Source organism: Danio rerio, chromosome 7, assembly GCF_052040795.2.
Source record: "Danio rerio strain M-AB ecotype USA chromosome 7, GRCz13ab, whole genome shotgun sequence".
NCBI classification, from domain to species: domain Eukaryota; kingdom Metazoa; phylum Chordata; class Actinopteri; order Cypriniformes; family Danionidae; genus Danio; species Danio rerio.
In genome coordinates this window covers 52,084,674-52,100,223 of record NC_141027.1, presented here as the reverse complement: position 1 = coordinate 52,100,223, position 15,550 = coordinate 52,084,674, and the positions used below count along the sequence as shown (strand labels likewise).

General features: G+C 36.1%; 1 protein-coding gene across 3 annotated transcripts in view; it reads right to left on the bottom strand.

Annotated features, from left to right (window-relative positions):
- col4a5 (collagen, type IV, alpha 5 (Alport syndrome)) overlaps positions 1-15,550 on the bottom strand; it is a 97,806-nt gene that overhangs the window by 13,400 nt on the left and 68,856 nt on the right. For 2 of the 3 annotated variants that reach the window (XM_087258825.1, XM_087258826.1), the window contains exons 27-40: positions 15,413-15,517; positions 14,951-15,048; positions 11,428-11,578; positions 11,193-11,306; positions 10,751-10,918; positions 10,552-10,641; positions 10,329-10,475; positions 9,898-9,996; positions 9,699-9,788; positions 9,469-9,608; positions 9,081-9,387; positions 8,940-8,990; positions 8,653-8,838; positions 2,353-2,486 (exon numbers count right to left, since the gene is read on the bottom strand). In XM_087258825.1, the coding sequence (XP_087114951.1) occupies positions 2,353-2,486; positions 8,653-8,838; positions 8,940-8,990; positions 9,081-9,387; positions 9,469-9,608; positions 9,699-9,788; positions 9,898-9,996; positions 10,329-10,475; positions 10,552-10,641; positions 10,751-10,918; positions 11,193-11,306; positions 11,428-11,578; positions 14,951-15,048; positions 15,413-15,517 (1,880 nt within the window). 3 annotated transcript variants of the gene reach the window in all.

The window sequence follows — 15,550 nt, the reverse complement described above, 5'->3', positions numbered from 1 at the left end:
TCCAGTTCAGTCAGATTTGATGGGTGCCGAGCATGAATGCTCCTTTTTAAATCAATCCATACATTTTGGATAATGTTCAAGTAGAGCTGTGAACCTACACTAGTCTCACGGTTCGGTTCGGTTACGATTATCATGCCATCGATTCGGTTCAATTTGATATTTCGGTGCATCACGGTGCATTGACGATGCTTTTATATTTTTTTCACAGCAGCAGCTCTTGTATTAAAATGTATGACTATATTTATATTTATATAGGTTATTATTTGTAATACAATTGTGTCATTTAATACAAACAGTCAGATATATAAACTGTAACTTTGAAAAAAACGAGCATTAAGCAAATAATATAAACAAATATAAATATCCAGCTCAATATCTGATCCTTGTCTAGTTCTCTTACACCCCTTTGATTGGGATTGATTGGGTTGCGATTGGCTCTTGCGCGCTGCGCTCTTCAGATGAATGATAAGCGGCAGGCGGCAGCTGCGATCTCACAGCTGATGTATGATAGACATGGTGGAGAAAACTCTGCAGACACGCACTCGTTTCTGCATCCAAAAGTAACGCTGTAAAACAGCCGAGAGGAGAAGAAAAGCCACGCCAGCAGGTCAAATGGGCCACTGTGTTTGTGTGAGAAAGAGAGAGAGACAGAGCGAAAGCGAGCGAGAGAGAGAGAGAAATGGAGTAGGCTACTTTCATTCTCAAACTCACACAGTGAAATTGTGCACAGTTCATGAGTATTAAGTAGTTAGAGCGTTGTAAATACTCGCGATCGCCTCCCTCGCGACAGAGCGCATATGAGGTAAATGACGTCAGTAATAACCGGTTATGATTATTACTGAACCGATACCAATTTGTCCGCGTCTGCATCGCGGTGCATCGAAGAAACGATTCATTTTGACACCCCTATGTACAAGTCTGGGGACTGGTGTGGCCATTCTTGAACATTGTTTCGTCATTGTTTGGGTCATTGTCCATCTGAAACATCCAACCCTGTCGTATCTTCAGCCTCTTGACTGATGCCTGATCATTGTTCTTCAGAATCTGCTGATAATGGGTGGAATCCATGCGATCTTTAACTCTGACAAGCTTTTCAGGATCTGAGCTTGCCACACATCCACAGAGCATGATGGAGCCCCACTATATTTTACAGTAGGCAGCATGTTCTTCTCCTGGAATGCTGTGTTCTTCTTTCGCCATTCAAAGCACCTATGATTGTAGCATCTGTCCACAGTATACTTTTCCAATATGATTTAGGCTTGCCCAGATGAGCCTTTGCATTACTCAAGCGACTTTTCAAAAGGCTTCTTCTGCATCAGCTTCCATTGAGCTGTTCTTTGTGAAAAATGCGCAGATGTTCCTGGAGCTCTTTGGAGGTGGTCTGTGGGTTGTCTCTGACAATTCTAACCAATCTTCGCCTTTGCCTTTCAGATATTTTCTCGGTCTAGCACATCTTTCCTTCACAAAAACTGTTCCTGTGGCCTTCCATTTTCTTACTATATTTCTGACTGTGGAGACTTTAAACCTTTATGATAGCTTTATGCATCCTTTTTCTAATTCATGTTGGTGAATTATCCTAGTTTTTTATGCCATTAGGAAGTTCTTTTGAGGTTCCCATGTTGCTACTTTTATGTTTACAATAAGCAGAAGCACAGCTACCAATCAGCTTACATCTTAAATATCCCATTTTCATGATTGGTTGCACCTGTGTTGGGATTGTTAAGGTTCACTGAGTCACGCAAATGGATTTTTTGTTATAGTCAATCAGCATTAGGTGACTACATTTGTAATCCACACAAAAGAGAGGGCACCCAAACTTTTGCAAAGCCTATTTTTCAGCTTAAATTTATTTATACACATCCTTAATACTGCTACACTATGGATTTCTGTCTGAAAAACATGACATTATCTAGCTTTCAATAGGAACTAAATGGCATTTCACTGTGATCGTCTCTTATGACGAAAGAGAACATAATTATGCAGCCACATGGGGGTGCCTGAATTTTTACATAAAACTGTATATCTATAACAATATATATGTATAACTTTATACATTCTATGGTCATAAATTGCCAAATAGCAGATTTATGTAAACTAGTCCTACACAAAATTGGATATTTTAAACATAGAAACAGGACAAATGTCTTGAAATAAAATCTCTGAACAATGTTTTGAGGTGTTTTAACCATAGTATGAGAGAAATCAGTCAATCTCTTATGTCTCTCTTATTACACAATCATGCACAACCCAAAGTGTAACAGCATTAACCAGCTTGGATGAGCGTAATTTTTAAATATTCTTTGATTATCTTTTAATTAAAGCATCTAAACAAAAGACATTTATTATATTTACCGGAAACCCAGGAGAACCATAATCTCCTTTCTGTCCTGCTGCTCCAGGCGTCCCAGGAACTCCAGGCAAACCCTTCTCACCCTTCACTCCTCCGCTACCTGGAGGTCCACGTGGACCCTCAAGGCCAGGAGGACCTTCATATTCACACAACATAAGTTAGTTTTACCACAAAACAGTTAAACAAACATTAACAAACAGCATGCATCTCATATCATGAAACCACAGTCAATATCATTCAATCTGTCAGTAAACTCTTGTGTAGAAGTTTGTTATGTATATTTTTGTATACAGTGTGCTGATTTTGAGATGTTGTAGGAGAAGGCGAAGGCAAAAATCAGCTACTAAGCAATCAAAACTATATTTTATGACCTGAACATAAACATAAAAATTAAACACATGAATGTTACCCATCCAACATTACCCAACCTTTAGTGGTAAAACATGCGAGTACAACAGAAAGTGCATTCAATGACACAGGTGAGTATCAAACCATGTTGTCTAACCTGCGGGACCTATAGTGGGTGTCAAAGGTCAACGGGTTCCCAAAAGTCCAATAAGAGAAGCAAAGAAGGAGATGAAAGTTTTAAATAAAGAGGACATGATTTGAGGAATGTTAAAATGAATGCATTGCTGAAGAAACAGCTGAACATAAATGACATAACATTTTCATTACCATTCTAAAGTTCAGGGTCAGTAAGATTTATAATAATAATTGTTATAAAGTTTTATAATAATATTATAAAAATTTTAGTCAGCAGCTATATTCAACTGATCAAATTCATCCGATATTACTCTTATCACTCGATTAAATGGCAGTTATCAGTGGTTATCAGCTGATAGATATGGGCCAGTAGACAGCGGGCGCTATTAGGGGGGAGGGGGAAAGTTAGCATGATTCTAAGGGCCCACGCACTTTGGGGGCCACCAGAGATGTTATTAGGGGCCCACAACCGCCTACAGGTAGGCTTAAAATGTTGTTATCATTAATTCAATTGGTCAATCAGCTACACTAATAGAAAAGACTTCAGATCCAGATCTGTTTTCACATTACTGTGATGTTGGGTTTAGGGTTGGGGTAAGGCTGGATGTTAATACAATACAATAAATAGTATAAATAATTATCATTGTTAATCAGCAACACTAATAGAAAAGACTTCAGATCCAGATCTGTTTTCACATTACTGTGATGTTGGGGTAAGGCTGGATGTTAATACAATACAATAAATAATATAAATAATTATCGTTGTTAATCAGCAACACTAATAGAGAAGACTCCAGATCCAGATCTGTCTTATATTTTTGTGATGGTTGGTTGGGGCCATTAGAATTTTAAATACTGGGTTTTAATTATGTGTAGGGTTTTAAATTGTGTTTTTAATGTGATATATGTGACGACGTTGAATGTATTTGTGTTGAATGTTTTTTCTGTGATGTGTGTAATGTAAACGCTGATGTGGTTGTGTGGTGAAGCCAAAGATAAATTTCCACTTGTGGACAATAAAGAAAGTAAAGTAAAGTAAAGTTTAGTGTTGGGGTCGGGGGAGTCGTTAATAAAATACAATGAATTAGAAATTTAATAAATAATATAAATAATTCTTGTGGATAATCAGATATACAAACAGAGAAGACTCCACATCCAGATGTGTTTTCACATTACTGTGATGTTGGGTTTAGGGTTGGGGTAGGGGTAGACGTTAAAAAAATACAATTAAAGGGAAATTTAATAAGTAATATAAATTATTCTTGTTAACTTCCAGACACATGTGATCTATGCCTGATTAATCATGTGGATAATTGATAACAGCCATCTGAGCCCACCATTAAGTGCTGAAGTCCCCTACTGGTCCATATCTATCAGCTGATAACCACTGATGATGCCTATTTAATCAAGTGATAACATTCGAATCGGCAGTCAAATTAGCCAAATGAATTCTGAAGGATCACGTTAGACCGAAGACTCGAGTAATGACTGTTGCAAATATCCCTGGTATTCATTACTTATTAATAATTATTTTTATTTAAATAGAAAGCATATAGTTATTTTAAATCGTAATATTTCACAATAGTTCAGTTTTTACAGCATTTTAAGTCAAATATTTGCAACCTTGTTGTGCATAAGAGACTTCATTAAAAATTTCAAGATCCCTAAACTTTTGAATGGTTGTATGCATACATGCATATAAACATTATTAAATAAATGCAAACTGAGCTTAACGCGCATATGAATAAATGTTGTACACATCACAGTGATCATAATATTGTGAATAATAAAACATGCACATTATTTTTTCCACCAACTATTGTTTTCAGAAAAGTCTTATTCTTAGAATTTTGGCTTATCTGTGCAACATTCATAATCATATTATGACCAAATTCCAACAGAGTAATACTGCTGATAATCTAATAATGCTCAGCAAGTTCCACATGTAGTCTAGTATACTTTTGTACTGTAATATAAAATTTCAGAAATGTACTTTGTATTTATTTTGTCTTTTTGTTGAAAAGTACATTACTGACAAAGCAATTATATAAATCTTTAAAACATAAATAAATAAATATCTTTTTCTAAAAAGTGGTAGAATAACCACATTGCATACAAAATACACAATGATGAAAATATGTATTGTAAGATACAGTAAACAGATCTGTTCTATAGCATGAAAAAGCTGACCTGCCGGGCCTGCAATGATCCCATGACATCAGGAGGAGCAGAACCATGGCGCAAGAAACAGAAAATGCATATAATACCCAGAAAGCAAAGCATAACAGACACCAGCCGAAATGGTCTCCTATCCTCAAATTCAAATGCTTATGGTATTGTACTTATCAGTGTTGGGTAAGTTACTTCCAGAAAAGCTACAGTACTTTACAAAAATTATTTATTACTAACCACATCCTTTAAAGTGTATTTAAATTACTTTTCTGATTACTTTGTCTGAAAAGTTAGCTTATTAACTGATTTAATTGACTTAATACGACTTGAGAAATCAAAACAATAGACATTAAACACTTTTAATTCTTAAAGTTTGTGTCAAACTTTCAGTTTATTAAAAAAAAATTACACTTACAAACTTTAAAACGTTTTAAATTAATGACACCATATTTCATACATACCATATACTGATACATTTATAATATTATTATTTTTTGGCATGTGCAGTTGTTAAAGAAATCTAATATTCTTTAGTTAGTATTATGCAAAATACATGAATAACAGTATATTAGTGATACCATACTTGCAGCACTGCAATACTGCTGTATATATAATAAATGTCTACAAAGCACGGTAATACTTTCGAAAATTACAATCACAGTCCATTACTAACGTCTGATGGCTAGAAAAAGATTGATTTTTTTATAAATTGATAAAATATTGGTGTCTGTGATGCAGCAAGTCCAGAGACTGTTGTGTACACCATGATTTTATATAAAATTCACTTTAATGTGTGATATGACTACAAAGTGGTCATTTTCTCAATTCAAATGAGTAGCGACTTGGACCCAGAAATAGTTTATCATGTCCTGGCTTAACAAGTGGATACAGACCTCCATCATATTGCTGAACAAGTTGTGCAATGAAAGCTGAACAGCTGCTAACACGGTGGAAGTCTAATCTTCAAAATCATTTTCAAACATTTTCAAATAGGAACTATCCTTATAATAAACTGCACATTTGAAATCAAAACAATTACTGTATTGCATAAGAAGTCTTGAAACTTCCCCAAAATTCTCAAAAACATTCATTATGTGGTCCAACAGCTGCAGTATTTATCAAACTGCAGTGAGTTTAGTCCTGGGGTCCGTTCTTCGTACGTGGATTAGTCAATTAGCTGGATTTGGTTATTTACGATTTATCATGATCCAGGATCGTTTCGTTCTTCAAAACTCATCCGAGGGTTGTTGTCAATGCAACAGTTCTGGTAGCTCGACCTGCTCGGGAGCAGCAGATTATTTAATATAAATATGATTAGATTGGGTCAGTTCAAGCAAAGGTAATACTGAAAGTGTGCACCAAATGCTGCTATTTTCTTACAGTAGTAACCTATAGATTATATAAAAAGTAAAATAGTTTTAAAAAGTTTATATATACACATTTATAATTTTATAACAACTAATATTATGTGTTTATATACATAAAAGTTTTAAAATATATATAAATAAAACTAAACTTTAATTTGCACTCTGAAACAAAAGTACAAAAACGAGGTGGTTCTTCCCAAGAGAATCAAAGAGAGCATTTATTAATAAGGATTTTTTTTAGATAGATATGCGTACTATTTTAAAATACTGATCCAGCTTTAGTACAATTTCTGTATAATGGACATGCACAATATTCAACAGTTTTGTTTTGTTTTCTTTGTATAAAGGAATAATAATTTATGCAAACATGCAGACGTTTTTGATAGCTAATATGCCGCTGATTTAATGCTATGCAAAAGTTGCAGACATTTACCAATATCAAAATGCTCTTTTGATGCAAAATTCATTTAAATTCCTTACGCCGATTAAGAAATTAAAATAGGCATTGGCGTCTATAGTACAGAAAATCTGCTCTAAAATGTATCTAAAACTAAATAAATTGCTAAATACTCTTGACACATGAAAGTGTAAAGCCTGCAGCCCACAACAAATGTGTATTACGTGTTATATTTGACAAACAGTTTAATACATATTTTATATAATTTTGAATTAAATAGATTATTTAATGTTAATCAGATGATGTCACTACCCTGCTGTGCCATCAGCCAATTGATGCATTGCTGATCATGAATTTGAGGATCGATAGATCAGTCCTTTACAACACACCCAACACACCTTGTTTGAAGGACCCAATTAGGCAGAGATCAGTTATCAAGATTAAAAGATCCAGGTTCTGCCAAATCATCTTAAATCATTTAAGCGAGGTATGAAGAACAGACCCCTGTTCTTGGCACTTGCTGATTTTTGTTTATATTTTCATGAATTAATTTCTTACGCAATTCATTTTTTTCCTTAAGCATGTTCATCTTGATAAATTTAACTTTCCTTAGTTAAAATAGAATTATTTGGCAGAATATACAGTATTTGTAATATACAATTACTCTGATTTATATAGAACTTTCATTTTTTACAGCATTTAGGGCAAGTATATTATAAGTTACTGTAATTAAATTACAAAAAATATCTTTTTTTGCTAAAAAAATAAATAAAGTAAGGAATTACCTTCCCTTACTTTATTTATTACTTTTTTTATTTATTTTTTTTAGCAAAAAAAGTAATTTTACAGTAACTGGTTACTTTGTAACTATTTATACCCAACACTGGTACTTATCAACCTAGCTCAGATGTAATTTTTATAAATATTGTACATTTTTATCAAGATGGAGCCCATTTTAGATAGTCCTGCATTGGCTTTCATTTCTTACAAACCAGCACATTTCTCATGCAAAAGTGCCTGTTGGTCCTCTTTCAAAACTACTGAATTTGGCTGCAGGCACACGGACGGTATCCTGTGAGGGACATTAAACTGTGAACAATAACAGACGAGTGGACGGGTGAACAGCTGACCATGACCAGGGGAAGCAGACACTGTGTGTGACACTCACAGACTGGGCAACAGAAACATCAATGCATAAAACCTCTGCATGCATGCAGATTCATTTCTCTTCAAACCAGGACACATAATTAAGGAAATGAAAGTGATGACTTTCAGTGAAGGGAACGCAGACAGTGGGTGTTCTTGATATCAGAGTGAGTGTATTTGTGCACAGTAACAAAGATATGGTGTAATCACAATTTTTTGTGCAAAGTTCCATGCAAATCAGTCAAACAAGCAAACAAAAGCAAAGCCAGTATGCCCTCTGGGTCACAATTATAGCACTGTCCTTTTGAAGCGCTTCTCAACAAAGAAAACTTGAATTTTGGTACCTGATGTTTTGTTAAATCTATAAATCAAATTACAACCTAAAAGTTCTGCCAGTAGGTAAAATGCACGTGTTAAACCTTATTAAACTGAACTATGTGGAGATTGCCATGACAATTACAAGCCTTAATCTGCAGTTGCTGGATTGTATAGGCATACATAAAAAGAGGAGCAAAGCACATAATTGATTATTAGTAGTAGACTGTGAACCAAATAATTGTGTCTATATATGTGTGGATATTTGTTGGCCATGTTTGAAGTGCTGCGACAAAATGTGTTCTTTTTTAGAAATCTTACTTCAGGTACCTTCTTTATAGCTTGATTTGATAATGATTCATGACATGGTGGAACCCAGAAGGCAGACCTGGACAAAAGGTAATATAATATATCGACTTTACCAGCTCTTCCGGGGGGACCAGGTGGACCTTGGATACCTTTAGGTCCCTGCAGTGGCAAGCCTGGAGGCCCAGGTGGTCCTACAGAACCAGTCTGACCAGGCAAGCCAGGAAATCCTGCATCACCCTTTGGACCAGGAAATCCAGCACTACCGGCAGGACCCGGAAAACCAGGATCTCCTTTAGCGCCTATAACATAAGACAAACAGTAAATCACAGTAAATCTGCTAGGAAAATCATTACAAGGACTCATAACTGGTGTACAAAATGAATATATAAGAAATCTCTACCTTTCAAACCAGGTTGACCAGGCAAGCCTGGGCCACCAAGGCCTGGAGCACCTGACAAAAAAGCAAACAAACAAAAAAATTTATTTAGCTTCTTTTGCTACACTAAGCACATCCAACACATTCCTCTGTAGACAGTCCTACCTGGTTCACCCTTTTGACCTGCTGGTCCTGGAATACCATCACGACCAGCAAGACCTTTATCTCCAGGGATACCAGGTAATCCAGATCGTCCGGGATCTCCTGGCCTACCAGGTGCTCCATTTAAACCTGCAGGGCCTGGAGCACCATCCAAACCTTTTGGGCCAGGATTGCCAGGTGCACCTTGAAATCCTGGGAGTCCCGGATCACCCTTTGGTCCAGGGCTACCAGTCAAGCCTTGAGGTCCTGGAAAGCCAGGCTGGCCTTTCAAGCCAGCGGGTCCAGGAAAGCCTGGAGTGCCTGGTTCACCCTGAGAATTAAATAAAATCGAATGTATTAAATATCAAAGCCAATATTCCCAGTGTTCACAAAGTAAACACTATATTTTTACCTTAGGTCCGGGATTTCCAGGTAATCCGTATCCTGGTACACCAGCTTCACCTTTAGGTCCTGGGAATCCTGGTCCACCTGGGGATCCTGGCTGGCCAGGTTGGCCAGGTTGGCCGGAATTTCCTTTGACTCCAGGAACTCCTGAAACAAAAAAAGACCTCAGTTGAGCTTCAAGGTATCAGAAGGTTAAAATAGTTGTGGCTTAGACACATATGTGAGTAAGGAAATGACCTGGCAATCCCATCTCTCCCATGGCCCCCTTTAATCCTGTGGCTCCTGGAGAACCTGGAATTCCTGGGAGACCAGCATCACCTTTGGGGCCTAAACATGAAATTAAAAAAATCATTAAGCAGTCATTTGCAGTCTATATTTCGAATCTTTGATTAAAGATGCTTTTGATGGCTTACATTTAAATGTATGTGTGCTTTACCTGGGGGTCCTGGTAGTCCTGGTCGTCCATCTTGCCCAGGCAGACCAGGATCTCCAGAGATACCTGTAATACCCTTTGGTCCTGGTGGTCCACTAAAACCTATATAGCAAACAGAAGACAATTGATGAATCACAAAAATACACCTTCAATTAAAAGATTCCTTTAAGATTCTATTAAAATTTGAGCTTTGATTCAGTTTACTTAAAATAAGAGCTGGTCCTGGTCAAAGAGATTTACACATGTATGCAAATAGTGGTGAATCAACATATTTGCTGATAAACCAGGTAGATTTTGTCAGAGAGATTTTAATATTGCAACGCTAGAGTATAGATATCTGAAATCTGCAAGGGACAACTTATTTACTTACTTTAACAAACAAAATGTTGACCATCATGGTGTGTGTACCCTAGAAGCTAACAAATTTGGCTCACCTGGAACACCAGATTCTCCTTTTTGTCCTTTTAGTACACTTGCAGATGTGGTTATGCCAGGCGGGCCTTGAATGCCTGTTTCACCTTTGTCTCCTTTTAACCCTGGAAAACCTGGATTTCCTGACTGTCCTGGGATACCGTCATTTCCTGTAAAGCAATAGTATGATACATCACTTAACATGGGACTTTAATTAATTGTTTAAGAAAAAGTAAGATTGCAGACCTTTTGGTCCTGGAAAGCCGGGAGCTCCAGGGTTGCCGGGGTTGCCTTTTGATCCGGGAGGCCCCATTGAGCCCATGTCTCCCTTAGATCCTTTAGTAATGATAATGGGTTAGTAGAGAAAGTCCAAGATAAAAAAGACATACATATACAACAAAAAAATCACATTGCTAATTAGTGGATATTGCTATCAGTGCATTACCAGGGAGTCCTGGTAGGCCATCTTGTCCAGGTCGGCCTGGAACTCCAGGTGGACCAACTGGACCAGGAGGTCCAGGAAGTCCAGCAATTCCTCTATCACCCTGGAAGCCTGGAGTACTCAGACCTGGAGGGCCTCTGTCTCCTTTTTCTCCATTCGCCCCCGGTACTCCTGAAGTAGAAAAGATGACAATAGTGGGAAACACTACATAATCGTAATGCTAAAAACCTTGCATCATTGTTTGAAAATGCTTGTGAGACACACTTCCCTTGACACACATTTGAAGATCACAAAATTAGAAATCTTTAGACTAAATAAATGATTGTGGGCTGCTAATAAATAACTATAGTTTATATTGCCTAAACTAGTCTGTTCTAAGACTGAGCACCTTTTGTTGCATTTAAGCAAGATCGGCCTGAATCAAATACAACAGTTGCAGACATACCAGGAGATCCAATAGAGCCTGGAGCTCCAGGAGGACCAGGAGGGCCCTGAAGACCAAAAGCAGGAGCCCCAGGGGGGCCACGAGGACCAGGACCACCAGGAAAACCAGCATCACCTAAGTTCACAAATAAAAATGTCAAGTCTTAGATGATTCCACACCAAAGAAAAGCATCTTCAGTGGAGCTGAGAACAGCATTACTATTTCATTTCTGTTTGAACATGAAAGAATTCTCTACCTTTAGGTCCAGGAGCCCCATCGAGACCTGGGCGGCCTGGTTGACCAGGGCTTCCAGGGAAACCAGAATCACCTTTCGGACCGGGTCCACCTTTAATGCCTGGTGATCCTGTAGGACCTGGAGGACCAGGCAGACCATAACCAGGATCTCCCTATAGGGAAAATACACATTTTCAAACTTTAAACTCAAAGCTATTAATTACAAATTCAGTTTACTCATGTATAGCCACAATGCACTCTGAGCACAACAATTAACACAGATGCACATACAGTAGCATTCTCATTTATTCCTTTAAATTTAGATTAAAAATTCATATTTCAGTTCATATTAACTCATAAATATATACTAATGTTCAAATTAACATTTTATGTTCACAAAGGGGTAAATTTATTTTATTTTATTTTATTTATTTATTTATTATTATTATTATTTTTAATATTTAAGTTTTTATTGCAGAGAGATACAATTCACAACATCGATATACATATGCCACTTTTACATTTTTTTTACAATTTAAATTCCCCAATCAGGGACCAAAGAGAAAACACAAATTTCTTCAGGACAGTAACAGAACATAGCCCTCTGCCTTATTTTCTATTATTCTAATCAAAACTATTTACAGACAAAAAAAGATATATATAAAAAAATATATATGTATATACACATATACATACAGTATACATATACATATATACATACATCCATACATACACAACTCACATATATACATACACACATATACATGCATACACATACACACATATAGGGGCAGTATAACCAGTAAAAATAAGTCTTAAAACTCTATAAAAGAAAAACATTTGGTTGAGTGGGAGTAATGTATTCAATCCATTTGAGCCACAAGTCGACAAATATATCTGTTTGGTTGTGTACATTGTATGTTATTTTTTCCATAATGAATATATTTTTTAAAATATCTATCAAATCTTGTATTTGTGGTGGACTAGGTTTGTACCAGCATCTAGTAATGGCTTTCTTACTTGAAGCAAGGATAATTCTATACATATATTTACTTTTTCTATCCAAGGAATCCATTGAAAGCATACCTAGGTAAAGTATCTCAGAGCTAAAATCAATTGAAAAATTTAAGATATATTCTAAAGTATTATGTATCTCTTTCCAAAAACTTCTAATGTTAGGGCATCCCCAAAATATGTGGAAGTGATTAGCGTCCTGTGAGTCGCAATGCCTCCAACAATTTGAGTTTCCATGAAATGACATTTTCTGTTTTGGTGTAAGGAAAAATCGAATAATATTTCTCCAGCAAAATTCTCTCCAATATGAAGAACGGGAAGTAGCCCATTGTAATTTACATACATTTAGCCAATCCTGATTTGAAATGATAATGCCACTTTCTTTCTCCCATCTTTCTTTAATGTACAGAGATGAATCCCCTTGTAGGTCCATCAGTGATTTATATGATTTAGTTATTGTTTTTGACATTGATTCAGCCTTATACTCCGAGGAGAATAATTTCACCAGAGCACTCTTATTGGTATCCCCATCAGTGTCTTTTTTAATGTTTTGATAGAAATGTTGTCGGAGCTGAAGATATCTAAAGAAGTCTTTAGAGTCTAAATTAAATTTCTCTTTTATTGAATTGAAATCTAATAAATATCCTCTATCCATAATTGAAGAATAAGTTGTTATCCCTTTCCTAGTCCATATTTTAAAACGCATATCTAAAGTATTTGGTTTGAAGTCTGAGTCGTATGAAGCCCATTTCAAAACCTTCATCGAGTCTGTTAGGTTATAAACCTTAATGATCTCAGACAAAATTTTTAAGGTTACCTTGATCCATTGATTATCTTGTTTTATTAATTTTTGATCCACAATAGTTGCTTGAATGGGGAACTCATCATACCAGCCAATCTCTATATCTTTCCATCTTGCATGGTATTCTGGATTGCACCAACAGAATATCCATCTCAGTTGTGCTGCCCAGAAATATTTTTGCAAACATGGAAGGGCAACCCCTCCTTCTTCTTTACCCAATTGCAGGGTTTTAAATTTTACCCTTGGTTTCCTGCCCTGCCATATAAATCTAGAGATCAGTCTGTCCCATTCCGAAAATTGTTTTTTCGCAAGGGGAACAGGTAAAGACTGAAATAAGTAAAGCAGTCTTGGAAGTATGTTTTGTTTGATTGAGTCTATTCTAGATTTCATGTTAAAAAATGGTAGAAGATTCCATCTTGCAATATCTAATTTTATTGTCTTATTAATGGGACCATAATTAAGCATTTCTAAATTGGTCATATGCCTGGGAATATTTATTCCTAAATATTTAATACATTTAGAATCCCATTTTATAGGATACTCATTTTTAATATCGTTTGGAGGGTTATGATTAAAGGTTAATACTTGTGTTTTTTTAATATTCAAATTAAATCCTGACATAGACCCAAAGGTATGTAATATATTCCACAATTCAGGCAATGATTCATTTGGATCCCTCAGATACGTTAGAATATCATCCGCAAATAAAGCTATTTTATGTACATCATCCTTAATGTTAATACCTTTTATCTTTGTATTTTGCCTGATCCACTGTGCCAGGGGTTCAATGAATAATGCAAAAAGCGAAGGGGACAGGGGGCATCCCTGTCTCGTGCCCTTCTCCAGTGTGATGGTTTCTGAGAGATTACCATTTATTTTGATTCTTGCAATAGGACAAGAATATATGTTTTGGATAACCCTGATGAATTTTTCATGGAAATTAAACTGCGTGAGGATACACTTAAGAAAAGAACAATTGACTGAATCAAAGGCTTTTTCTGCATCAAGACTTAGAAGAACAGCTGGCACCTTAGAGTCGTGAATATGACTGATGATTTGAAGAGTTCGTCTAACATTGTCCTGTGTTTGCCTGCCGCGGGGTAAATTTATTTGATGAAGAATAAACATTATTTAATTGTTAAATAACTGTTTTGCATTTTAAGAAAGAGATAATGTACATCCGGCTGGTTGCAGAATAAAGCCCAAAAGGCTTATCAGCAAGCCAACCTGAAGCAGAACACTGTTATAAGAGTCTGAAGGTCTTTATTCCATAAAAACAAATGCTTAAACGAACATTATCCTGCTTATTAAAGAACTATATGCCACAAAAAAAGACATGCAAAGTACTGAACTTAAAATACATTCATTAATGATAAAGATCAATTTGCAGTTGCCAAACGAGACTGTGCTATTAGTTTAATTAATTGTTATCAGGGAATAACATACCTTTTAATGTCATGTTTGACCAATAAGAATTAAGTATAGCAAGTATATAAGTGTTGAATTTGAATATGTAAAAAAATACCCCTTTAGCTTTAAACTTGATTGGTGAATAATATTGGCAAAATGCAATAGAATGACTCAGAAACTGAAAAAATGATCTGTTACAATAACTTGGCATGTTACAATACTGATGGTAACATTTGTGAGTGTGTACTGTTGAAAGGTACAAAATTACTATATAGTGTATATTTTCAATTTACTTTTTATTACATTAAATGTTTCATACTTTGGATCCAGGTAATCCAGGCTGACCAGGCAGTCCATCTAAACCTGGTCGTCCAGGAATGCCAGGTCCACCAGGGGAACCAGCTATACCAGGAAATCCTAAACAACAATACGGACAACACAGTAAGACATAGGGACAAATCTTTGCCTATTGAGATTATTATGTGTCTGTTTCATCTAAGCCAATTGTTTGTTATTTGATAATGTTTCTGGCATTCAGATTAACAAGTTTCTGTAGATCAATCAGTAGAGTTCATTACTAGCAAAGTCAAGAACATGGATTCAATTTCCAAGCAAAGCAAGAACTGATTAAGTTTTTCCACCTTTTTAATGAATAAAACAAATTTTCTGTTTGAAATAATTTTTGATGAATTGGAAAATCTGTTTTCAAACTGCATGCGAAAGAGTTCATTAGTGCTTAATAGCACTGGCAGGAATATACATATACATATATGTATTGTACCTTTAGCACCAGGAGGTCCTGGCAAACCAATACCAGGAAGACCAGGCTCTCCTTTGGACCCAGGCAAACCTGGGAACCCGGGCTGTCCAGGTGGGCCTGAATCACCTGCATAGAAAATTAAACACTCTCTGTTGAACT